We start from the raw sequence: 25,604 nt of genomic DNA on the forward strand, positions 1-25,604 counted from the left end.
GTCTGTGGAGTGAGTGTGTGGTGATTCCTGGCACAGAGTTTACAGCTGGATACGACTCCAGTTGTTTCCATGTGAGGCACATCCAGGCTTCCCATCCAGAGACTCTCAGCAAGTTGCAAGTGGATTTCTCTCCTTCCTTATTTTTATTTGCCACCTGGTTAACAAAAACAAACACTAGAAGACAGTAGTTTCTGCACAGTGACCAAACTCAGGCTCAGTTTAGGTGAGAAAGTGTTAAAGCACTGACTCAGTGTGAACTGGGGGAAAGTTTGTAGCAAGGGAGTGTCTTGCTGGACAAGCTCAGAGATTCCTTATGCTTAAGTCATCTTGGTTGCAGCATTTTTTCTCTCCTATATTGTCAACATCTCTCTTGATGATGGCACTTTTAAACTAGTTTTAATGCTGCATGATCTGCACATATAAAATATTCTCCCTCTTTTAGTAGGCACAGAAAGTCACTCTGTATTTTGTCTGTCTGATAAAAGTTCAGAGAATGGTTTGATTTTTTTTTATAGCCCCGAACAATTTTTGTGTCTAATTTATCGTGTTTCTCCTTCCTTTCTCTTCCTGAAGCAGCTTGAACAGTGAGTCCTTGTGTTTTGAGCACTATAAGGCCCCTTTTTTTGTTTGATTTTTGTTTAATTCTTGTTAGGTTTGCGTTTTCTGAGCCTGCTGTGGGCTGCTGCTGATCTCTGCTGTAGACTGTGGAACAGTGACTGCCCCTTGAATTTTGGCGCTTCTCCCACTGTTGCTGTGTCACATCCAGATTTGATGGCCAGTCCTCAAAGGGGGGGTGATCAGAGCCATTAAAACCTTAGATGAAATACTAAAATCAGATCCAAAGTTCCATGTAGTGATGGTGGTAAGACAGTTCAGTGCAGGACCAGCAGGACCCCCGAGTTCTCTCTTTCTACTCTGTGAGCCCCCAGCATGTCCTGGTGCCTGGGGTTACTCCCAGTCTTGGGGTGGGTGTCACAAATGAACCTTGAGCCCCAGGGACTCCTAAACTTTAGGCCATCCTCAGTGGGAAGTGCAGGTCCCAGATATCTGAGACACAGGATAACGCAAGATAAAGTCAGGGTGAGCTTCTGTATCCCTGTGCAAAGGTGTTTGTTGCCCTCTGCAGTGAGTGCTGGTGACTTGCTACTGTTGTCTGTGTTGTTTTGGTTTTATTTCATAATTATCTAAATGATTTGCTCTGTTCTGAATTAGTGGCATGACTAAACCCTCAGCCTTAGCTCTTTACTCCTGAGGGGTTTTTTTATGCCAATACACATCATTTATATACTAATGTCCCTCTAATCATTGAATCTAATAATCAAAAGATGATTAGATGACCCCTGCACCTACTACTCAATATTCATTGGTCCCATAACCAGTAGCCTCTTTTTTGGGGAGACACAAGTTATATAGGAACAGGAAGAAGGAGGTAACAAATTGAAGGGGCAGCAGCAGCAATTCATTCCTGTGACCTGTCTTTGCTGTCAATTCCTCCTCATTCTGCTCTCTGCCTTCTGCATGGCTGTAAACAGCTGTGTTTGACTTGAACTCGGGCATGAAGAGCTTGGAATCTCATGGTACTGGTAGGAATATATGCCTGGTTAACAGGAATTTGGCTTTGTCCTGTGTGAAGTCCTACTCTAGTTTTACCATCCCTCAGCAAAGATGAGGTGGGATGTCTCCCTGTTATTTCAGGATGCAGGAAACTCTGAGAGGGAGCAGATACATGGGGGAAATCAGACAGGCAGAGCAGGCAGTGTCCTCCCACTGCTTTTTGGAGTGAGAGGAAGGAGGAGGCTGACCAGTGAGCAACTTTATTTTGTAAAAAGGAGGAGGAACTGCTAAGACAATAAAAGAGTTCCAGCAGAGAACTGCACATTAAACTTTGCTGTTGCACCAAGTGGGGCATCTGGATACTGCTGTTATGGAAACATTAAATGTATTCAACAACAGTGATGTTCCTCCAGCTGGATGAGAGTTCAATGGGTCTCTGAGGGGCTTGGGTCTCGCTGGTGAGTGCAGTCAGTCCCAGGGTTGGCACTGGAGCAGAGGAGTCTGGCTCTGCCTAAACATCTCTGTCTGTAAGATCCCCACGTTCTGCTCAGGCAGAAACAGGCGCTTTCTGACTCAACCCAATGTTAGTATTGCACTAACTAGGACAGTGTTAACACCATTCTGCATTTTTGAGAGGGAGAAGGGAGAAACTGATTGGCTGTGGGATCCCCAGAAGAAGTATGTTGTCATTTCCACTCCCATCTTCCCAAGAATAATTTATGCATTGGGATAAAATCAAGACCTGCAGATATTTTATTTATGCGGTTTTATTCTGTGTTGATCATTACAGTATGACAACTTATTGCACAACTTACTGTTCTGGAGCCTGGAAAAGGGCAAGCTTAAAAATGCTTTTGGTTTCTTTCTCCAAAGTGGAATGAATAAAAAAAAATAGTATTTGGAGCAAAGTTTCCCTCCTGATTACCAAAATCTCTGCATGTGATGCAATATTGATTCTGTTTCAGTGACCGGGAGTCTTGCACTAATTTAGATGTTCCCAAATCCAGATCCCAGCCCTGTTGTGAGCGAGTTGTTTATGGCACACTCCTTTGTTTGGGTCTAACAATTCCCCCTTCCTCACTGCACAGGGATGGTTTGCTGCTTCATACATTTGAAACCAGCCACTCCCACCATTGTGATGGCCCGGGAGGAGAGTGGAGCGAACACACTGTTCTGTCCTGTCTCAGCTATTCACAGATGCTGTTTGGGGGGGTGGTTTGGAAAAGATGATGCTATGGAGGTATAGCAGGATGGGGAGAAAATCACAAAGGTTACAGGTTGAATAGATGGATATTGTGGTCAGATTCACTCTGGACTTTGTTTTGGAGGCTGATGAAGAAATAGTGCAAACGTGACTCTCTGCCTTGTGCTCTGCTGGATGCATGAGGAGTGCAGTGCAATAATGAGAATATTGGCTTAAATCTTTCCATTGTTTTTAAGGATCCAAGTTCCCTCTGGGTTTCATTAAAACGCACAATGGTTTTGAATCCCTCTCTACCCAAACAGTGAAACAAGGTGTTTCTTCCTCCGTTTATGGTTCTCACAGAGCCCTGATTCTCCAGGTCATTCTCCAAAGGGGGCTCTGCTCCGCATCCAAGCCGGCAGCTGGGAGTTCCTTCCGTGCTCAGGCTCCTATTTCCAGAGGTGCTAAACTCTTCCAGAGATTCTAATGTCTTCCCGAGGATTTCAGGCATCCATCAGCATCAGCTGAGGTGTCACTAAGTGGCCTGGGCTTGGGTGAGAACACAGCTCAGTGCAATCACTTAGGCTGCGTCCCAGATAAAGGAAGGTGAGAGGGTGCAGCGTTTACCAGGAAAAGATTAAAGTGATTAAAATGACAAGCACAGCTTGAAATCTAAACACTTCTCAAGTCTGATGGGTTTCTTCCTTCCTGCTCCCAGTCATGTCCATGTGCTGGGCTCCTTAAATTAAGGTTCATCCTCAGTTTTGTGGACCACAGGATGGAGCGATGCTTTCCTGGGGAATGCTGTAGCCCAGAATCCAGTAACAATCCTGCTGGAAAGCTGCAGTTTGCCCACGGATAAAACACCTGTCTAAAAGATTACAGAAAGCAAAATACAAAAGCAGCTGCTGTCAGATGTGGTGCACAGCTTCTTTTTGTACTTGGATGTTCTACCCCGTGGAAGGCTGGAGGTGGTTTCTTTTCCTGTTCAGAAAAAGGCTTTCCAATCCATCCCCCTCCCTGAAAACCAGATCAATATAACTATTGTTATGCAAGTTCCCTTTCCTGACTATGCAGCAAGGAGCATATGAAGGTGCTAGTATGAAAGTGCTGCAGCTTTCTTTAGATCATACATAAAATTCACATTATCCACTGCAATGCAGTGAGGAGGTGGGATTTTCCTGGAGATTTGGCTTTGTTCGTGTGTCAGTGCAACAAACTGAGGGAGAGTCTGACCTGGAAAGGAGCACTTTGGCCTGGAGGAGAGAGGGTTTGGAGCAGGCACAGGAAGGGATGTTGGTATTACTTTATTCAGTGTTGGGTACATGGGGATTGCCCCACCAAACATGGACATCAGGTATCCAAACTGTTAACAAAGTGAGTTAAGAAGCATTCAAATCTAGCAGAATAGAATAAAATCCTTGCTTTTATCCAGCACTGGGAACACTGGGGGTGACCCACCAAAGATGTGCCACCAGGTTCATATCCTGAGTAACAGCCAGAACCCCTTCCCCAAAGCCAGGCAGAATATTTTGTGTGACTCTGAACAGCTTTAGTGGGCTGCTCTATATTTCCTTTTAACTAAACAGCTTCAGGCCTGTAATCTAGATAGGTTTTCTGATTTATTTCTTACAGCACAGCCTTGAATCCAGACAGGGTTTTGGGGTTACTTCTCCAAGTCCATCCTACAGCTCCAGGGTTAAACTCCTCCTTGTCTAAAGCTCTGCATGGTTCAGTGAACCCACAAACTTGGCTACAAGCTAAAATCCAAAATTAATATAAAATACTAAGTTAGCACAGGGCTGGTTAAAATTAGTAAAGATCATGATGATGAGGAGGAGATGGAGAGATCCCTTCTCGGAGTGGAAAGGGATAAAATCCATTTTCTTCAGGGGTCCCTGTGCCAGGTGGTTTATGTGGTTCTCTCCAGTCATTGGCATTCTGTCCTCTGCCTCACTTCTGATTCAGGGACCCCTCAAGGAAATGGATTTTATCCCTTCTCCATAAAATCATAATGGTCTTCACTAATTTTAATCAGACCTGGACTAAGTATTTTATATTAATTTTGATTTTAGCTTGTACCTTAGTCTGTCAGTTCTCTTAACCCTGCAGAGCTTTAGACACAGAGGAATTTAACCCTGGAACTGTAAGATGAAACTTAAGAAATTAACCCAAACCTTGTTTAAATTAGAGGCTGAGCTGTAAGAAACGAGTCAGAAAACCTGTCTAGATTTAGGCTTGAATTGTAACATTGTTTAGTTAAAGGAAATATAGAGCTGCAGAGATAAGAGCAGCCCATTAGAGCTGTTAAAAGTCACCCAAAATACGCTGCTTAATTTTGGAGAGAGGTTATCAGCTGTAACTGAGGATATAAACCTGGAAACACAAAAGTCTGGTGGAACATCTTTGGTGGAATTACCCACCATGTTCCCAGCGCTGGATAAAAGGAAGAATTTAGTTCTATTCTGTTGGATTTGATTTTTTTGTTTGTTTTTAATTCACTTCTCACGCTGACCTGTCCACATTTCCAGTCCTTTTATTACCAGCCTGTTATCTTTGGATTGTGTTTTTCCCATGTCGTGGCCTCTGTGCTGTGCAGGCCTTGCCCTCAGGTCTCCTCTCCCGATTCCCATCCACACCCGCAGCTTTTAATCCCTTTTTCCCCACACTGGCCTGTCCCCACGCAGGGGGGAGACACTTTCCATGCTTTTCTCCACACTTTTCTCCACACTTTTCTCCACAGTTTGCCCCACAGTTTCCCGCCCAGTTTCCCCGGGCTCTGCTCCCGGGCGGCGGCTGCTGCAGGCCCGCTGTGCCATACCCTGGCACATCCCTGCCAGCGAGAGGGGAAAGCCGAGAGCAACGTGTATGTAGATGGCAGTTTTTCACTTTTTTCCCACAAGGAGAAAGTTTAGGGGTAAACGAGAGCAAAAAAAAAAAGCAGCGGCAACGAGGACGCGGGCGGTCCTCCGGGCCGCCAGGGGGCGCTCGGCGGCGGGCGCGGCGGGGCCGGGCGGGGGCCGGGCGGGGGCCGGGCGGGGGCCGGGGCCGGGGCCGGGCGGGCGCGGCGGCTCCGCGGGGGCTCCGGAGCTCGGGGACACCGGAGCTCGGGGGTTCGGGGGCTCGGCCGCCTCTCCGCCGCCCCGCAGGTGAGTCCGGGGCACGGCAGGTTGGGCATGGCTCGTCCTGGCTCGGCACCCTCTGTGCCCTCAGACAGTGCGGCCCTGTGGGATGTCTGTGTTAGGAATCGATAGACATTAATTGTGGGGTCAATAGAACAGGTGTCGCTCGGCCGCTCTATGAAACAGGGATTCTCTTGTATGTTTATTATTTATCTTTATACAATTGGGGCTAATTGTGTAAATTAATAGAATATGTTTTATTATTTATCGTCATAAAATAGGTACTAATAGTATAAAGTAATAAAATATGTTTTATTGTTTATAAAATAGGTGCTAACTGTATCAATATGTTTTATTATTTATAAAATAGATACTAATTGTGTAAATTAATGTAATATGTTTTATTATTTATCTTTATAAATAGGTACTAACTGTATAATATAATATGTCCTATTATTTATCTTTATAAAATAGGTGCTAACTGTAAAAATTAATATAGTATGTCTTATTACTTATCTTTATAAAATAGGTACTAAATGTAGAAATTAATAAGATAAGTTTTATTATTTACCTTTATAAAATAGGTGCTAACTGTATAATATGTTTTATTATTTATATTTAAAAATTTGTATAAATTGTATAAATTCATATAAATCATCACTTGGCTGCTCTTAGAAAATAGTGCTTCTCTTGTGTTATTTTTATTTATTATTTATAAAATAATACATGTTATGTAAATACAAATTCTATATTATTAAATCAGTATAAATACTAACATGTATTGTTATTAAATTAATATAAATAATAATGCATGCTGTTATTATTTTGTAAGTGTGGCCAGTGTGGTTAAGATAAGTCTTTATAACAGACCCAAGTAAGAGCTGTGTAAATGTATTGCATTTCTGCAGAGTGTGTGTGGTTTGGTTAACACAACTTCAGTTTGTGCTCCTTTCCTACATGTCATGATTTTGTCCAAGATTTTGCCCAGGAGCTCTTAGTTCATTTATGACACAGATCTTCTAAAAGCAAATTCAGCTTTTTTGGCAGAAGAACCAACATCCAGCCAACGATTAAAGCAAAACTGTGCAGAGACGAGGATAAAATAATGATACTGAAGTGGTTTTCTTTCACTGGGCATACAGTTATTACAGGAAATGGATTTAAAATAATAAAAGCCTGAGTTGGGATTGTGGCCACTCTGTTTTTCTGCCTGTGGAAGAGAAGGAGGAAGGCAACTCCACTGTGTTCCTTGGCAGAGTTCTGCCTCAGTGTGTTTAATTCCACAGCCTATTTCTGCAGGAGAAGGGGGAAAGGTCCTTCCTTAACAGCTTGGTGGTGAGAACTCAGATGGGTGTTTTTGAAACCACTTTTTTATCAGTGTGATTGTGGAATAGGTGTGTGGAAAGCCAGACAGGCAGTAGGAGCAGTAGGAGCTCTCAGGATTGCAGCTCAGTGTTTTGCTGTGTGCTTGTCACCCTGAGCTGTGGCACTGTGTGAGGGCTGCAGGGTGAGCTGCTGCCCAAACCTGTCCTGTGGCCCTTGTGCTGGGCCCTGTGCTGTCTGACTCAGGGCAGGGGGAGCTGCAAAGGGCCCAGATGAATCATACATTATGAGGGGTGTTTTAGCTGGATTTGGCTGCAGCTGGTAATGGATGAATATGAAGGCAAAGCTGCCACCGGGACTTTTCTTTTTGGCAACGTGTGACAAGAGCTGAAACCTCACCTGTGCTTTGAGCATCAGGAGGAACTTTTTCCATAAAATTCAGTGGGATCTGTTGGGTCTCAGGGAATTTGCAAAGAGGAGATTATCCTGCTGTTCTCCACTGAAGAGATTAATGGCAATGAGTGTGCAGTGAGTGCAGGGAATGGTTATCAATGCAGGAGGGCAGGTAAGATGAGCAGGAGAAACTTGAAACCTTAACAGTGAGGGGGAGCAGCTTGAACTTGAAGGAAGACAAATATCTGTCATTGAAACCTTCAGAGAGGGGGACCACACAAAGTTTTGGACTCCCTGCGATGCCCGAGAGTGTCCTCAGGCTGCCAAAGGAAGGGAAAGGGTGATCCAAAACCAAACTGAATTGAGTTCAGGTGAAGGGATCAAGTTGAGTGGTCCAGCAGCATTAACTTCCTGTCTGTACCCCAGAAAAATAGTAAAAACCATTGTTGGTTGCCTTAATGCTGGGTAAGGAAAGCCTGGTCAGTTTTGTTTGCCAACTTCATCTGGAAAACTTGTCAATATTTAGTGTCATTGGTGTAAATAGCTTTGCCTTTCTGGTGTATTTTTAAAGTATTCAAGTGGGAATGCTGACAGGTGAAGCAAAATGTTTGCATCTGTCAGGGCTGGAAATGAGCTGAAATACTCCTAAATGAGATCCAAATGGACACTGTGTTACTTCTAGTGAGTCATTGTGTGTTTTTCGTACCTGGGTAACCCTGTTATGGGTCTGCAAATGAGCTTTTCACTGAGAACAGGTTTGATGTTACAGCTCTGGAGTGGTTTTACTTACAAGGAATGTAATTCCCATCCCCAAACCCACATTTTGTTGGTTTTAGTGTTAGGAAAGATCTTTGGAGAATCCAGCTTGGCCTTGGAGGTGATGTGGGCCACAAATTGTAGCCTGTGATTCCTGGGTTTGGCTTGGAAATGCCAAACAGCTTTAAAAGCAGCCTCTGCTGTCAGTCTGCATTCTTTTCAAGATAAGCTGTGTAATAATGTTCATTATAAACTGCTCTCTAGTCTGGGGACTGGCCAATGAGTGTCTGTTCCAAAAGTCTCCAGCACAGATTGGAATGGACATGTGATTTTCCTCTGGGTGGTGCTGGGTGAGACTGAAAATTACTGAGCAGGTGCAGTGCAGTTGGTATTTTTCAGATGTGCAGCAGTCACAGCAATTAAAGCAGGTTGTTCTTTAATGTTTTTTAGGTTTCTGTATGATTTTTTAGATGTCTGCATTGATACAATCTGTGTTTTCCTGCAGTGACAGGCAGTGCTTAAGGTCAGGTTAAATATTAGCAAACTATATGTGGTTTGTATCTTCTATTTATATGCTGGGGAAGCAGCTGTGCTGAATGATAATGTATGTCATTTAAAGACTTTTTTTGGATTATTTTTGTAGTACTGGCATTTTATACATATTTCATACATAATGTCATTATTTCTCCACAACTGGTAGTGTGGTGGAGATCAGAGGGGCTGTCAGAATTAACAGATGAGTCTCAAGCATTTCACAGTGAAGTACAGGGAGAGGAGTTTGAATTAATTACACTTCTCTGAGAGTCTCTGATACTTACTGTGTTCTTCTTTGGTTTCTGTTTTCAAAGCCATCGTGGAACTATGTGGAAATGGGGTAGTGGAGATGATTCTCCTTCCAAAAGAGCAGTAAGTGCTGAATTACTGTTTATATCTTCTTATGAATTTCTGACCCAGAGAATCTTTCATTTTCCATGTACTAATCATACGTGTTTGCTCTGCTGTAAGGGAGTTGTTGGACTGGTTTTATCATGACAGTTTTAGGACTCTGAAAGTCAGGTTGTGTTCTTGTTTCTTATGATGCCGAAAGGGTTTTTGTTCTGATTTTCACATTTTGTAGATTTTAGGAACACAGTAGGTGTAGATTTTTAGAGGGTTAATATTTCTAACAGTTAAAGTTTAATGCCTTTCTATCACTACCCCTGTCCCAGAACAGGGAGCTCAAATTCCTTTAGTTAATTAATCTTGTTTAGACTCCTTTCCAAGGTAAAGAGCTGAAGGATATCAGAAGGCCCACAGAATGAAACATAAACACAGGTCAGAGTGACCCAAAAGCCAGAATTGGATGAGCTCCAAGAGACCTTTGTGTGCCTGAGGAAGAGGAGCAGATGAAGACAGAGGGTCCTGACGACCCCAGACCCAATTCCAGGGGTTGGACCAGGGGTGGGACTGGGGCTGGACTGAGAAATGTGTAAAGCAATGATTGGAGGGATCTTATTATAAAAGCCATGGAAACAAGAACTGGGACACATGCCTGTCATCCTGTATTCCTGTGGGCTGGAGGCCCTGTGGTATTAAAGGACCTTTACTTTTTATCTTACCCTGCACTAACGTGGCTCAGAGTCCTGTGTTTGGAGGGAAGGGTCACTCACGGCATCACTTACCTACTTGGTATTTAATCTCTCATGCATAACACAACTGCTGTCCTTCTCTTGCCTTAAGGAAACATTTGTAGGCCTTGCATAAGCTTCCCCCCAAGTGTATTTCTGTGCAGAGTACCTTCAGTATCAATATTTTATTGATACTTGTTTTATTTACCAACACTGCTGGTTGTCACAGCACACACGGGGTGAGTGGGGATTTCCAGTTTTAGATCCCTGGAATGCTTTCCAGGTTTTGCTGTGTTTCAAACTAATATTCCTCAACAAGTTTCTAAGGTTTATGGTTCTGCACGATGATCAAACTTGATAAAAATGGCCTGGTGTAGGTATGTGTAATAAATATAAGTTTTAATATTTAATTCAATAAGATTTGCTGAATGTTTTAAAAAAGCAGTCAAGGCAGCAGCTGCAGGGTTTTTGAGGCTGTGTGCAGCATTTTGTTTGATCCAAGTACCATCAGTCCCTGCAGGCTGCAGGCTCCCAGGATGCAGGAGGCCTGTCTGTGATGGATCTGACTGAACAGCTGACAAGCACCCAGCAGCTGGTGGCACAGCTAAAGGAGCTGGTCAGGGAGAAGGATGCTGAGCTCTGCAACAAAGACCTTCAGTTAAAGGTACTGACTCTGTGTTCCTGGCAAAAAGATTAGTTGAAAACCCCCTTCAGTCCTTTTTATGGTATTTTTGTAGCTACAAGTCTGTTATAGTTTGAGCTGGCAAAATGCCAGCTGCCTGGTACCCAGTCAAAAAGTCCACTCCCAGAGCAGGAGAGTGAGGGAAAACAGCAGAAACGAGGCTTTAGACACAGTGAGGTTTTTATATTTATACAGAGAAGAGGAGAGCTTAACACAGAATATGAAATAGCACATGGTGACAGGAAACAACAACAGGCTCACCGAGGTCGCCCCAGCTAACAGGTGAAGCTCCAAACCAACCAAACCCCCTCCCCAAAGGAAACCTCCCAGCAAGAGGGAAAGAGGATTAACAGGAATGTGCTCATGTCCCCAGGTAAACAGACGTGGGACCGGCAGCAGGGCCTGATATCAGCAGTCAGGGAGCGGGAACCGTCCTGGTCAGAAGCAGGGACCGAAGAGAGAGAGACTCCTCCCACCTTGCTTGTTATACTCCCCGACACTTCCTGATGATGTCAGATGATATGAAATACCTCTTTGGCTGCTTAAGTCAGATGATACCTGTCCCCTCTAATCTGTGTCACAACCTTTGAGGCCTGCTAAAAACTGAGGCCTAAATGGGGACCTGTGCTGACTAAAGCCAAAACTGCTACAAAGTCTGTTATAGCAACTCTGGGAACACGTGGTCACAGGGAGCTCTTGTGGTTCCTGGACATTGCTGCCTTTTCCCAGCATGTGTTTTGTTCCAGGACTGAACTAGGAAGAATTTATATCTAATATCCTGAAGACTATTTAGGGGTTTGTTATTCTTTGCTCTGTTGTTTTTAAAACACTCCTAAGATTGGTCTGTTCTTACAAGTGGCTTATTTTTACACATTTTATAAAATACCTTCTGTGGTTGTGAACAACCAACTGTTAAAACAGTGAATTTTTAAAAACTCCATGGCAAATTAAGTCATCTCTATAAACAAAATGACATAAGCTTCTATAGTGTTATATTATTAATAAGTATTACTGTAAAGAGGATAGTATTTTTTATTTCCTTTTGCATAAAAAAATGAATTACTCTCATAAAAAATCAAGCCCTGAACTTGTATAGCTGTGAAAAACTAGAAAAATTTGTATCCTAATGCTCTGGATTTTATACACTAATAACAACCATGTGCAGAAAGTTTAAACAATGAAAGTGAGACATTGCAATGTCTCTTCAGGGTAGACATTTTTGTGCTAATCACTTCAGATTCCTTCCTCTTCCCCCCACTTCTGTTGGTTTAATGGAAGTACTGAAGGAAGCAGTTGTCCATGGAGCTAATTTAGTCCTTCATGACTTTGATGTTTGTAGGAGGAGAAGGAATGTGCTGATGCCAGACTTTCCAAGCTGAAGCTGCAGAACAAAGCCAAGGTTGCATCATTAACCTCTCAGCTGGAAGAACTTAAGAAGCAGTTACCAGTGTCAGGAGGCTCAGAGGCAAAAGCAGAACCAAAAAAGGTGAGTGTCCTGACATTTTAAAGCAGATGAAACTTCTGGGAGGCTCTGGGCAGTTTTCTCAATGCAGGACCAAAGTTCACATTAGGATCAGGGTGCTGTCACTTCATCTGTGTTTCTATTTAATTCTTACATTTTTCAGTAGAAATCCAGGAAATGGCACATTCCTTTCAAATTGTTTTAGTAAAAAAAAATTCTCCCTGATCTTTATCAGTAACAACTCAAGGTTTTGACACATGTTAATCAGGAAGAAAAGATTTGAGAAGAAATGAAAGCAAAATTTATTCCGCAGGAAACGGAAAACTGTCCTGGGTAGCAAAATGCAAATGGAATGGCTCATTTCAGTGGCAGGTGTTTTACTGCTCATAGAGGTCTGTTTGTAGTAGCACAGTTGTGCAAGTAGACTTGCAGTTCTTCAAAACAGCATCTTTGGACTTCATAGAGCTTCTAAAATAACTTTAGTGAGCCTTCAGTATATTTAGGGCTTTTTTTTTCCAAGGGGTGCTGAAAGGGAACAATAACATTCAGTTTGCAGTCCCTAATTGTCCTTAAAAACATGCAGTACAATTATTTATGCTTCTGAACTCCTTTGTTAATAAAACATGCTTAACCATTGCCCTTGATAATAATAACAATTTCTCTAACCCAGCAGTTACACCTATGGAAGTTACTTGGCAATAATTGTCATTAATAATTGAAATATGAGGACTTTCACAAGCTCAATACAAATTCAGTGCCTGGTTTGTCCAGCTCCTCCATGGAATGTGTAATACATAACAAACTGAAACACAAACCAGGAATGAAACCTGCTTTATCTCACCACTGTTGTCTGTGAGATAGATGTACTACCAGTTGTTACCTGTTAGTGGAATGCAGTCAGGTTTTACCTGTTAATGGGGAATGCAAACTTCCCTGGGTTTTATTTCAGGCATCCAAAGATGGTGACCAGGAAAATGCTGCAGCAAATCGTGGGAAAATACTAGTGCTGAGAAGGAGAATTGAAGAACTGGAATCCCAGATCACCAAAAAAAATGAGGAGCTACAAAAAAAGGTGGGGGTTTGTATGATGCCAAGTGTGTGGCTTTTCAAATTTGTGGTCTAGGATTATGTTTAAATGTTTAAATATATATTTAATTCTATGCTGCTAAACAGATATTCTGAGAGTTTTCTGTTGAGTAGGGGGGTTTGTATGCTACAACTTCCTGAGCAAATGCAGTGGGAATTCTGTTCTTTTGCCTTCAGTGAGCAGTGAGTCCTGGTTGAATGGACTGCGATACAGAAAAATGAACTTTGGGGGTGAATGGTGTACCTAAATCTTGTATTTATAACAAAAATGTTGGTTTGCTTCAGTTTTTCTTGTTGCAAAATTGAGTCATAAGAGGAGGAAATGTGGGCAAGGGCTGATTGCATGTGCTCTCACCTGCAGAGTGCTGAGCTGGAGGCCCAGTGCTGCCGAGGGGCTGAGATGGATTCCATGCTGACACAGAGGGAGAAGAGCTTGGCTGAAAGGGATGCTTACATCAGGGACTTGCAGATGGCCTTGGGATCTGGGGCTGCCAGTGAAATTCCCCTGCCCAGTGAAGAGCTGAAGGTACATCAGCCCCTCAAACAGAAACTCTCCATTGAGGTCTCAAGGCATCAACGAGTTCTGATGTCTCTCCGAAGCACAAAATCCTCTGCAGTTATTTCATGTGAATCAAAATTCTCCACTGATCAGTTTCATTTATATTTCCTTTTATTTTCATTTATATTTCCTTTTATTTTCATTTATATTTCCTTTTATCTTCATTTATATTTCCTTTTATTTTCATTTATATTTCCTTTTATTTTCATTTATATTTCCTTTTATCTTCATTTATATTTCCTTTTATCTTCATTTATATTTCCTTTTATTTTCATTTATATTTCCTTTTATTTTCATTTATATTTCCTTTTATTTTCATTTATATTTCCTTTTATCTTCATTTATATTTCCTTTTATCTTCATTTATATTTCCTTTTATTTTCATTTATATTTCCTTTTATCTTCATTTATATTTCCTTTTATCTTCATTTATATTTCCTTTTATTTTCATTTATATTTCCTTTTATTTTCATTTATATTTCCTTTTATCTTCATTTATATTTCCTTTTATTTTCATTTATATTTCCTTTTATTTTCATTAGTATTTATTTATATTTTCATTTAAATTCATTTACTTCTTTTTTCATTAGTACTTACACCAATTAGTAACAACTTCAAATCTGCTGACAGATCTCGATCCAGTTAAAACTAAACTTGAGTTCTGAGCTTAATGTTGACAGAAAGGCTTCATGATTGCTTTATCTTGTTATTTCTGGGTCCCTTCTGATTGTCTTCTGGTTTGCCTCATAAAGAATCAGCTGGCAGCTAAGGAGTCATCACTGCACAGCATGGAGATTCTGGTTCAGAACCTTACCAAGAAGGTTGGAGCCAGTGAAGAAAAATGTAGCTTGTTCCAGGAACAGATTGAGAGCCTTAAAAATATTCACAGCAAGGAGAGAGAGTTTTTCCAAGGAAAGGAAGCAACTTATATGGAAAATGTAAGTAAACATAGTGTAAAATCTTGGCTGTAGTGTTTAGGAAATGGTATTTCTCATTTTGGGTGATTTTTGAGTAATGATGCATATGGTGTTCAGATGAAATTGTTAAATAATACTTAAAAATAAAACAAAAAGGTGGAGCTAGGCAGCATGTTTCCCACTTGTTGGTGTTACCAGGCTCTCCCACCTCCTTTGGAAGCAAAAGCTCAGATTTTAATGTGTTTTTGTGTGTGTTTTCTCAGCATTTGAGTTCTACCACAAAGGAAATTATTTATCTCAGTGTTTCCCACATCGCTTGATGTCTGAGTTTATTTTATCCTGAACAAACCACACCTATTGTGCAGAACACAGGGAATTAGTTTGGATTTGGGAGAGAAAGGAAAAGACCAACAGCTGAGACTGTAGAAGCCATTTGGGGGAGCACAGTGTTGTCATGTAGGTGTAAAGCTCGATAGGGCATCAATGAATTTTATTCAAAATGTCATTAGCAAGATTCCCTAAGTTGGATTTAGTTCTTATAAAAATTATAAGAGAGCTAAAAAACACCTTGGAAGTAGGATATGGGTGTTTGAGGAGAGACAGCTCAGTTTTAAAGCTGCCATTTGGGCTTAATTGATAGAAAGTTGCTAGAAATGAGTGTCATCATAGACTAATTAGTATATTTACTGTTAATTTGGACTTAAGATGGAATCTCTTCTCTTGCAGTACCTTTAGTTAGACAATCCTGTGTACTTTTATTTACAAAAAATATTTACAAACATTTACTTTTAAAATTTACTCACACCTTTGTGGTTTGATTTCATGTATCCTTTCTTCGTGTCTTTAGGTACGTGTGTTGCAAAAAATCATCCAGGAAAAGGGAAAGGAGCTGGAAGCACAGAGAGAAAAACATGAGCAAGAGCTGTTTAGATTAGCTGCTAAATCTGATGCAAGTGCTGACCTAGAACAGGTTTGTTGCTTTGGAAACTCAGTAGCTGGAATTTGGAATCATGGAATTACTAAACTGTGACTCAGTCTGGTGGGGAAAATAAATATTAAGTCTTTTTCATTCTCTTCTGTAAGTTTGAACTCCTTTATAGATTGCTTGATTATTTATTTATTTTGTCTAGCTGCTAAAGGCCTTGAAGCAGAAGCTCCATGAAAAGGAGGAGGTCATGCTGGGAAGGACTCAGGTGATAGATGTCTTGCAAAAGGAACTGGATGCCAAAGACCAGCAATTGAAAGTAAGAAATAACATAAATAAATGCACAACTAAACTCATCAGGTCATTTACAAGTTAGAAAAGCTGTTTGGTTTTGCATGGAAAATTAGTTTAGGCAGTTCTCTGGGAGCCTTGTACTGTTTGGAACTGTAATTGTGGAAACAATTATTAATTCTAGTTAGGAAATTAACTTAATGGGGAGGTAAAGCCCATAAAATATAAGAATGTCAGCTCTCACCCTCAGTTTGTCTTGATTCATTTTTGGAGTTTGCCATGTAGGAAAGACTTTGCTATCAAAAGTTTTCAGCCTCTCTAGTTCCACAGTGCAGTAAGCCTCAGAATTAAGCCTTTTTTCCCCTCCAGAAAGGATGTTTTGCTAGTTTTGTGCCTTTCTTTTTGCTGTATTTCTACTGTTTGCAAAAGAAGTAGCTAATCAAGGTTCTTTATGTTTAAGCACCTTCCATGCTCTCTGATTTACCCTCTGAGTGATGCTGCTTCAATTCAGCAGTGTAGAAAGAGGGGGTTGTGGGCTCTCAGCTTGTGGGACTGTCAGGGGTGCCAGGTCCAGCAGTTTAACTTTGTTCTGGTTTTATTTTCAATATTCCATAGAACCAAACATTCTTTTTTATTCCATTTTCACCTGTGCAAGAGGTTGCATATGGCTTGCACTTAAACAGTGATGCCATTTAGATGAATGTTTTGGCAAGTAAGAGCTGAGTAGCTTTTGCAATGGAGCCAAGTTGCCGACAGAAACCCTGATTTTTTGTTATGATATATGTAGGAATACAGATGCAATATTTGCCAGTGGTAGTAAAAACACTTTGCATTCAAATAGAGATGGTTTTGCTTGTTGTGCCTTTTTTTTTTTTTGAACAGGAGATTAATGAAAACGTGCAGCGTCTCCTGTCTGAAAAAGAAAACCTCCAGTCTAAGCTGGATGCTGAGAAACACGTCATGAGAGCCCAGCTGAAAGACATTATGGAGAAACATGAGCTTGAAATGACCAAAGTGAAGGAGAGACACAGTGCTGAGCTGCATGAAATTCAGGAGAAACACGAAACTGAGCTGCAGGAGAAGGACCAGGCCCTGGTGCAGCTGCAGAAACAAGTGGCAGAACTGAGTGGCAGCGCACAGAGGAACACACAACAGGTTCAAGATCTGGAGTCTGTAACCAAAGAGAAGGTGGAAGATTTGGAAGGTATCCTGTTTAAGCAGTTGTCACATGGGAAGGGTTTCTTTGGCCCTGGCTGCTCTGGGTTGTAGGCCAGTTTCATACCTGTTGAAAGCAGAACTACCTTAAATTTAGTGGAATATTATTGCCACCCTTATTAGAGTCTCTATCAAGTGCTGTAATAATGAGGGTTGGAAGATCACCAAGATAATCTCATGAACTGTAAATTTCTCACTACATTTCTAATTGTTCTGTTTTTTCTGTAAATGCCATTTTCTTCTGCAAGTATCTTGAGTTCCAGTTGCTAAAGAAATTAACACAGGGCTTGTATTAATAACCTTTCTGCAGTTTTGAATAATGTTTGCTGCTTGGTTCTTAGTGCAAGTGAAACTGAAAACAGAAGAGGCCAGCAAATCTGAAGCCAAGTTTCTGAAAATGAAGGCCTGGTCTAAATCAAGAATCAAACAGCTGGAGGATGAACTGAAAAATGTAGGTGTAACTTGGTTTAATACTCTGTCTTTCTTAAACTCCTGTGCTTATTGATTTGAGTGAAGAAAAGTGAGATGTGGGATAAATAGAATGTTAAAATAATTTACTCAAAGAATCTTTGTATATGAACTAATGTATAAAAATGGAATGGACAAAAAGTGTTGATACAATATGAAGTTTAAACAAAAATAGTACAAGCTGGTATTAACAGCACTCAGGAGTAAACTCACTGGAGATGAACTCCTTTATTGCACTTTAAATATCAGAAAAACAGCTATTCTAAATTTTATTAAAAAACGAGGGGGAAATAAAAGGTTGCATTGACTTTGCTGTGTTTTTGCTGCATTTGAAAACCCCACAACTGTTTTATCTTTTAGTTTTCCTCAAAGAATAATGATATGTCTGCCTTAAACCGTCGTGTCTCAGAATTAGAAGCTGAAAATGAAGAGCTACAGTCCAAGCTGCAATGCTTGTATGAAATCAGAACTCACAATGGTAAAAGAAGATCTTTCCCTTTTGGAGATGATCCAAAGTAGAGACAAATGAAATTTTTCTTTTTTTTTTTTTAAGCAGTTTCTGAAGTAACTTCATGCAAATGTAAACAGTAGTAGAGAGTGTTTAAGTAAGAGTTCCAGCTCACTTCTCCTTCCCTAAATCTGCTTGTGCATAATTCTTGTTGCTTTTAGGCTTAGGCAGAAGAGGTGCAAACTTTTCAGGAAGAGGCACCTTAGGAGGAAAAGTGAGACCAAATATACCTAGAATATTTATCAGCATATATACAATAAACTTTTGAGAGCTGTGAGTTGCAGATAAACTAAGAAATAATTAAGGATTTGAGAGGGAGTCTTAACTTAAAACCTCAGGTATTTTAAAGTAGGGTTCTGTTACTAATATTGCACGTGCTCTGAACTTTCATTTTGAATATTTCTTTTCAATTTTCTTCATCTTCCTGCTAGTGGTCTGTCCTAATGAACCGAATTTATCTTGTTTTTGTAGATGAGCTGCTGAAAAAGCTGGAGGTGTATGAAGAGCAGCAGAGGAAGCTGCAGGCTGATCTTGACCAAGTTACCAAAAGAGCAGCTTCCCAGGTCAACTTGCAAATTGATTTCTATCAGTTACTGATTAGTGGGGCTAAACAGAGTCTGGAAATCACTATCAGCTGGATTTTGGAGCTGAGACTCAATGTAGTGATAGATGGGATTGTCGATGTCAGGAGATGTTCAGTTGGATAACAAGGTGACAGCTTTTGAACTACTTAAGAAGATTAATTTCTACCTCCTTTGCCACGTGCCTTCAATTACACTTTTCCAAGCAGGTTACTGTTTGTTTAGTTAACATGAGTCACCAAAGTGTGGCTGTTATTTTGTAGGCAAAACCTTTCTGATGGTTCATGAAGTTGCTGGGGCTCCTTTTTCACACGATCTGTGGTAGCAATTACCACTTTCAAAAGTTTCTGTTTTTGCAAAGTGATGAATTAGAACGGTTTGCCAATTTAAAATGTTCTTCCAGTTGGCAACGTGGTTTAGCAAATGTGTTTTAAGGCCCAATTTCTCTCATTAGGCCAGTGAATCAGGTAGTGTGGATGAGTTGCAGAGTCAGCTCCTGGAATGGCAGGAGAGTGTCCCGGAGTCAGAGGAGTCCCAGGAGCAAGTCAGAGAAGAGAAGTCTGCCATGGCCTTGAGGATGGCTCAGATTGAGGAGGAGAGAGAAGGTGAATTGTTTATTTACAGTACAATAATAATATCTTTTTATGTATCTCTGTGTGTGTCTGTTGTGCTTCAGACTGAATTGATAGCACACCACCCTGACTCGTTTCTGTAGTCATGTAATTTGTACAGTTAGTGAAATTGCTTAAATTTGCAATTTCTGCTTTTTTCTTCTTTCCTTGAGTTTGTTTTCCATACACTCATCTTTTTTTTGCATCATTTTTATGAGTAGATGTGCCTGTTCTGTTTCCCATCTGAGCTGCTGCTCTGTAAGACCCCTTGAACTGACTTCCAAAGCTTATTGTCTGCATATGATAAATGATAAAAAATATAAAAAAGCTTTAATAAACCCCTTCCTATTGAAATACTGAAGCTGCCTCCCTGGAACAGCTGCTGAAGGTGTGGGGCACTTTAACAAACTGTGCTTGAGATGGAGTTTCTCTTTAAGAAATTCCTGCCTAGTTATATTTAGAATATTCAGTAATCTGTTAGTAAGTGTCCCTTGTCTAGAACAGCTGACTAATTTTTAACTGGCTCTGGCTTGGAGTTAGTTTGAAAATATATTACCTACAGAAATCAACATTCTATGTAATGTCAGCTTTTATAGTTTTCTGAATTATTAATTAATCAGGTGGTGAGAAACTGAAGCAGCTTCTATTAAAATTTATAAAAGTCTGGTTAATTTTCAGAGAGTTTTTACTGCCTTTTCCATGCTATCTGCTGCTACATTATAATTTTTGTCCTCCGAGTTAACTGTGTGGGGATTAATGGCAAATTTTAATGCACAGGGCCTACCATCATAATTATTCCAGTTAGTTAATTTGAGCCTTCTCCTTTTAATTGCAAATTGATCATGTAAATGGCAAATAATTGAGGTTTGGTGTGTAAGCACAGAAATGGTTTTAGATCACGACTCTTCTTTCTGAGGGATTTTGTCACATAATGCTTTGGGACTGGAAGGATAATATCACTTCATTGAATCTGCCTGTTCCCTGTCATGCCTCCAGAGCCACATGCAACATTAATAACAGTTGTAAAATTTCCTCTGCCTCAGTCTAGGTTGAACTTTGCATTTTTCCCCCTTGGGGTGTGCATGACCTTCGTGTTTCTTTTTTTCCTGCCGTTCCTGGTGAGCCCTGAGCGTCCTTTCCCCCTCCACTCCCTCCCTCTGCTGCGATTTGGGCAGCCAGGGACAGCAGTTTCCCATCAGTTTTGTGCATGCAGGTTCCTGCAGCAATGGCAATTGTAAGGTACTGCTGCTGATTTCTCCTGGTTTTGCCTTTCTTTGAGAGACAATCGCCAGCAGTGCCTTATAAAATTTGCCATTGTGGTTCTTAGCAACATGTGTAACAAGTGCTGTGTTTTAACTTGAGTTTCTCCTGCCTTGCAGTGTCTGTTTCTTCCTTGGGATTAACCAAATCGTCTCCATTTTCCTTTGGGGGAAGAGCTGACTCCATATTTATGGATTATAATCCATGTTAAATTTCTTGGCTTGCCACAAGTGGTTGTGCCTAAGAAGGAAATAGTAGCCCTTGAAATCCAGTAATGTTTAAAAAAAACTCCACACAGTTACATTCCATCCCATAAACTGCAGAACTGGGTGCATTAATATTAGTTACCAACAATTGAAGCAATATGACATCCCACTGATAAATTCCCACATATGACAATTGTCTCTTTGGGGCTGAATATGTGGGGAGCTGCAAAACTTAAAGGTTTTCCAGTTTTTTTATATCATTGCCATTGAAAAGCTCCCAAAGCTTCTGTAAAACATGAGAAAATGTATTTACTCACTAATTGTTGTTAAAGCAATGCTTAGTTTAACTGGAAGTGTTTTAACACTTCTCTAAGTGTTCTAAATAATTCTAAAGCTTTGATTTCTAGCCTTTCATGTCACAATAGTAGTTTTGTTTTCTTCATTATCAAAGGCTTAGAAGCCTAAATATTTTCGGTTCCAAATGACAGTGTCAAAGAAGGGGTTAAATTATTACCTAGAATAATGTTTGTTCCTTGAACCCTTTCACTGGCAGCTCTTGTAAATGCAGGTTTAAGGCCTGTGATCAAAATTTGGCATTTTTTTACAGCTTTGTAAAGGTGTATATAAAGATAAAAACCATTGTAGTACCTAGAAAATAAACAAAGATGTGTAAAGCAAATGCTGATAAATTAACAGTGCGAGGAGCCAAAGTGTAATTGAAATCAGAATTATAATCCAATTTATCAACCCCACTTTAAAAGGATCATTTTTTTTTTCTTTAACTTTTCTCCACTAATCTTTTCTGACAGCACATTAGGTGTGGATTTTTGAAACATTACAGGAAGAATTTAAATCTGGCAGGTGTTAGAGAATGGTGTGGTAATGAAATCTGTGGTATAAGTAATCCTTGGACAACTCAATTGAAAGGAGAGCATTCCCAGTAGGGCTGAATCTCCAAATAGTTTCACAGATGCTTCAGCATAAGTTCTCTGAATTTTGCATGCTGTGAGCACAACTGTGGATTGCTGTGGTTAGACTGCAAGCTGAATCTGTAATTATCTAATTAATTTCAGTTGAAGTATGGAGCCACCTTTGCTTTCCCTTCTTTTCCCTGCCTGTTCTGTCTGCTTTGCATGAAATGTCCATTTCCTAAGCTCTTCCCCCAAATATGTTTTGTTGTGTCACAAAACAGATGGGAATGTACTTTAAGTGACAGATCATTTCTAACCATGAGCAGGATGCACACCTAAGCTTTCATATTCTCAATTTATTGTGTGTTTATTTACTAGTGATTCTGTATTTGTCTTCAAAAGAATGATGTTACTAATTTGTGATAGGTGGTTTGATGCCAGTTTGCAGAGTAACATGTGCTTGTGACTCGCTGGAATTATCTGACTTTATAGCTCAGACTGAAATCCAAGTTGAAAGGGACACATGTAATTTCTATAAAAATCAGTGTGATTGTTCAGATTATAAAGTCACCAGCTGAAAAAGCTGTAGTTTTTATCACACAAATTGGGTATATTTTAACCTGGTAAATTGAATTGAGATGGAATTTAGCATTTGAATCTTTTTGTGTATTGGGATGACCTCACCCCTTCCACTCTCCTGTGTGAAGTCTTCACGTGGAGCTGGTGCAGAAGTGAAGTCAGACCACACTTTGCTCCTCCTTAGCGAGATCCTCAGCCTTTGTGCTCTCCATGGCAACATTGGAGGGAAATCACAAAGTGGGCAGAGTGGATTTTAATCTTTAATCTTGTTCCTGTCAGTCATTCCATAGGGACTACTTCACCCTGTCCCTGGTCTCTCTTCATGTGGTAGTGTCTGATATAAATGTAACTGCTTTCCTGTGGCACAAAACTGATTGAGGATGACTGGTTCTTTCCTGGCTGCTCCCATCCAGCCATGGTCTCAGGGCAGCAGGAGCTGGAGGAGGAACTGGCCACAGCCCCAGGAATGGGCAGGCTGCAGCAGCCACAAAGGAAGGGCTCCCACACCAGCAGGAAGCTTCAGGTGGGTGAGCAGAGGCAAGAGATTATTTATTATGTTCATAAAAGGGTGGGAAGTGCTGTTATTTATGTGATGCTTTAGGCTTGAAAATATTAAAGAGCAGCTATGGAACCAAAAACGTTGGTAAATGAAATGATTGTGTACTTAGCCAGAAGATGAGTATTCCAGTGGCATCACACCTCTTTATTCCTTGAGTCCACACAATCTTCCCTCAGGAATCAGTCCAAAGCCTGAGGCTGTGTGCCTGCTTCCTGTATTAAGGCCAGTTTTGGTTTACATAAAACCGGTACAAATGTGTTGGTAGAGCTTTATTGAGTAATTGGTGTCTGTCACTATCAGGTGAACTTCCAGGTAGTTTGTGCTGTAGCTTGCACAAAAAAATGATAACTTCTGTAAGAATTAATATGTCATTTTCACATCAACAAACCATTGGAAGAACAACTTTGTGTTAACTCCAGTATTCAGAGAACTCGAGTAACTGTAGAAATGGGGGGACTAATTAAGATATCCAAAGGTAGTTATCCATTGGCCTCTCAGAAGCCTGAGGGTGTTTTTAAAGGCTGGCAGATACCTTAAAAAACCCTGTGTGAGACTTGAGTTTTGTGGAAATGATAGCTGGAAGCTGGGCAGGATACCCCAATGTCCCCAGCAATCCCATATATTTGCATTTAGACACGTGAATCACCTGCTGACTTTTAGGCCTTGTAGTTAAAACTATGCTTTTAGTAACAGGACTATTTTGCCCTTGCTGCCTTCCTTCTTTAAATTCAACTTCCTTCTCATGTTTTCTGTGTAGGAGGAATACAACTTGGATGGCAAGGAGTGCTTTCAGGAATTGAATGTCACCTTGGACAGCACTGACTCAGCTGAAGGAGAGAACATGGGAGGTTGGTGGCCAGAGTACAGTTCACCTAATGCAGGTGTGACAGCCACTAGTCAGTTTATTAAGGCATGCACACAGCATCTGTATTCCATGTCCACTTTTGTTTTCAAATTCAGCTAACAGCCCATTTGTGGTGTATTCTAATCTTTGTTGGATTTTTTTGGCTCGTGTTTTGCCCTTTTCATTTCCAAGCATGTGCGTGCTGGATGAACTGCCTAGTTCTGGGTCAGGAGCAGAGTCTGGGGATGGCTGGACACGGATTGGATGAGTCTTGGTGCCCATCCAATCTCCTCTGAGCCAAGATCATGTGTTCTTTTCAGTTGAGTCTTGTTCCTGTGAATGTGTGCCCAGTTTATATCACAGTTCTGTTGAAAACAAAATTGCATCCCATTGCTGTTTGCTTTTGATTTAAAAACACAGTTCTTAGTTTGTAATGCTGATGTTTTTATAGCAGTGGTAAAGATTGTAAATACAGTTTATTGTTAAGATGGAATGGACTCACAAATTTTGATACACACCAGTTTATTAATAATCACTTAAGATCTGATCCTGCAAGTACTTGAATAACTTGTGGTTAAAGGGACCTGAGTCACACTATTGATTAAGCCACGATAGTTGTGTCTCAGTATTATTAGAATAGTCCTGCCAGGTTCTCTGAGTTCTGGAGCTCTGCAACTCTGTTTTGTTTTTTTCAGTAGTTAAGAGTACTTTTGCCATCTGAATTTTGGGAATGCAGCGTGTCACGACCCGCTCCTGGGAAGGGGACTGGGGTAACCTAGTTTGGTTTTAATCATTCCCTTTGGGGTGGATTAAAGTGAAACAACACTGTGTAATCAGTATTTATTTTAACAATTCCGTACAGTGTGACATAGAGAATAGCCTTGGGGGGAGAGGGGGGAGAAAGACAGGAGAAGAGTCCAGAACAGCAGGGAAAAAGAAGAGATGAGAGAAGGTGAGCATGGGAAGGTTACAGAGTCACTGCCCAGGGATCCAGTGTTGCATCTCAGCAGTCCTGCAGGCGGTGGGGGTGAGGAACAGAACCCAAATTCCCAAAGTCACCAGTCCATTTTTATCAGCATGCCCTCTGCACCTCCCCTGAGGCAGGGGGGTGTTTTCCATGGAGCAGTGTCACCAGCCGGGCTGTGAACCCCCATATTCCCTGAGCTCATGTGAAGGGCAGGGCTATGGCTCTTCGTGCCTCTTCAGGGCTGGAGCACTGGAGGAAGGGATGGGCCCAACTGCCCATCAGGGGTATAATGCAAAAGTCAAAAGCCTGCAAAGTTTCTTAGAATGCATAAATCATTAACCGTTTCAGTCTCTGACACAGGGCCTCAGGCATTTCCACTAGAAATGGGTGAGCTCTGAGTGTGTCCAGCACTGGTGAGAATCATGAATAAGAAGTTGAAACCATTTCTAGACTTCAGGAATTTTACTTGACTTCTGGAAATAATTTTTCTTCTTGGACTTCACCAGGTTTACAGAGTGTAGTTGAAGAGCTGGAATTGGAAAGAAATCAACTGCAGGAACAAATCCTTTTTCTGGAAGAGCGTTGTCAGGATTTGGAAGACAGATTTCAGCTTCAAGGTAGAATGGAGGCTCTTCAGGTGAGCTTTGGAGTTGTGTAAGCCTAACGATGCAAGAGAATAATTTTGTTCTCAGTTCATGTTCTTAAAATCATAGCCTACAGTAAGTCAAAATCATCAATTTGCAGGCAACAAAACCTGGCTAAACCCTAATTTATACTCATAATTTTGTTGGTAGAGAGTATACACTTATTATTTTATGCTCTGAAGTTGAAGCCTGTTGCTTCTGTTCAGCACATGGATAAACATATTTAGGATTAGGCTTTTTTAATTTGTTTCAGGAACACAGTGAAAGACAACATGATTGTCATTATTCTTTGGTGAGGCCTTTGCCAGAAGGTCCAGAATTAGATTTTTGTTATGACTGGCATAAGTCTCCCTCTTCTTATATCCCTCAAGTTTCTTTTCTGTACATATTT

The 25,604-nt window shown here is 40.8% G+C and overlaps 1 protein-coding gene across 2 annotated transcripts in view; it reads left to right on the forward strand.

Annotated features, from left to right (window-relative positions):
• The first annotated feature begins 5,779 nt into the window (after positions 1 to 5,779).
• LOC139673534 (golgin subfamily B member 1-like) overlaps positions 5,780 to 25,604 on the forward strand; it is a 41,472-nt gene continuing 21,647 nt past the window's right edge. Inside the window, exons 1-17 of one of the 2 annotated variants that reach the window (XM_071559294.1) lie at positions 5,780 to 5,886; positions 9,180 to 9,237; positions 10,450 to 10,602; positions 11,960 to 12,106; positions 13,032 to 13,154; positions 13,530 to 13,694; positions 14,480 to 14,665; positions 15,492 to 15,614; positions 15,775 to 15,888; positions 16,743 to 17,064; positions 17,417 to 17,526; positions 17,904 to 18,021; positions 18,523 to 18,614; positions 19,087 to 19,238; positions 22,569 to 22,722; positions 23,516 to 23,606; positions 25,076 to 25,206. In XM_071559294.1, the coding sequence (XP_071415395.1) occupies positions 9,193 to 9,237; positions 10,450 to 10,602; positions 11,960 to 12,106; positions 13,032 to 13,154; positions 13,530 to 13,694; positions 14,480 to 14,665; positions 15,492 to 15,614; positions 15,775 to 15,888; positions 16,743 to 17,064; positions 17,417 to 17,526; positions 17,904 to 18,021; positions 18,523 to 18,614; positions 19,087 to 19,238; positions 22,569 to 22,722; positions 23,516 to 23,606; positions 25,076 to 25,206 (2,226 nt within the window). In that variant the 5' untranslated portion in view covers positions 5,780 to 5,886; positions 9,180 to 9,192. Of the gene's footprint in view, positions 5,887 to 9,179; positions 9,238 to 10,449; positions 10,603 to 11,959; positions 12,107 to 13,031; positions 13,155 to 13,529; positions 13,695 to 14,479; positions 14,666 to 15,491; positions 15,615 to 15,774; positions 15,889 to 16,742; positions 17,065 to 17,416; positions 17,527 to 17,903; positions 18,022 to 18,522; positions 18,615 to 19,086; positions 19,239 to 22,568; positions 22,723 to 23,515; positions 23,640 to 25,075; positions 25,207 to 25,604 lie in introns of both variants that reach the window. The other variant, XM_071559295.1, reaches the window with a different exon arrangement.

The sequence above is a fragment of the Pithys albifrons genome, chromosome 6 (assembly GCF_047495875.1).
Source record: "Pithys albifrons albifrons isolate INPA30051 chromosome 6, PitAlb_v1, whole genome shotgun sequence".
Taxonomy (NCBI): Eukaryota; Metazoa; Chordata; class Aves; order Passeriformes; family Thamnophilidae; genus Pithys; species Pithys albifrons.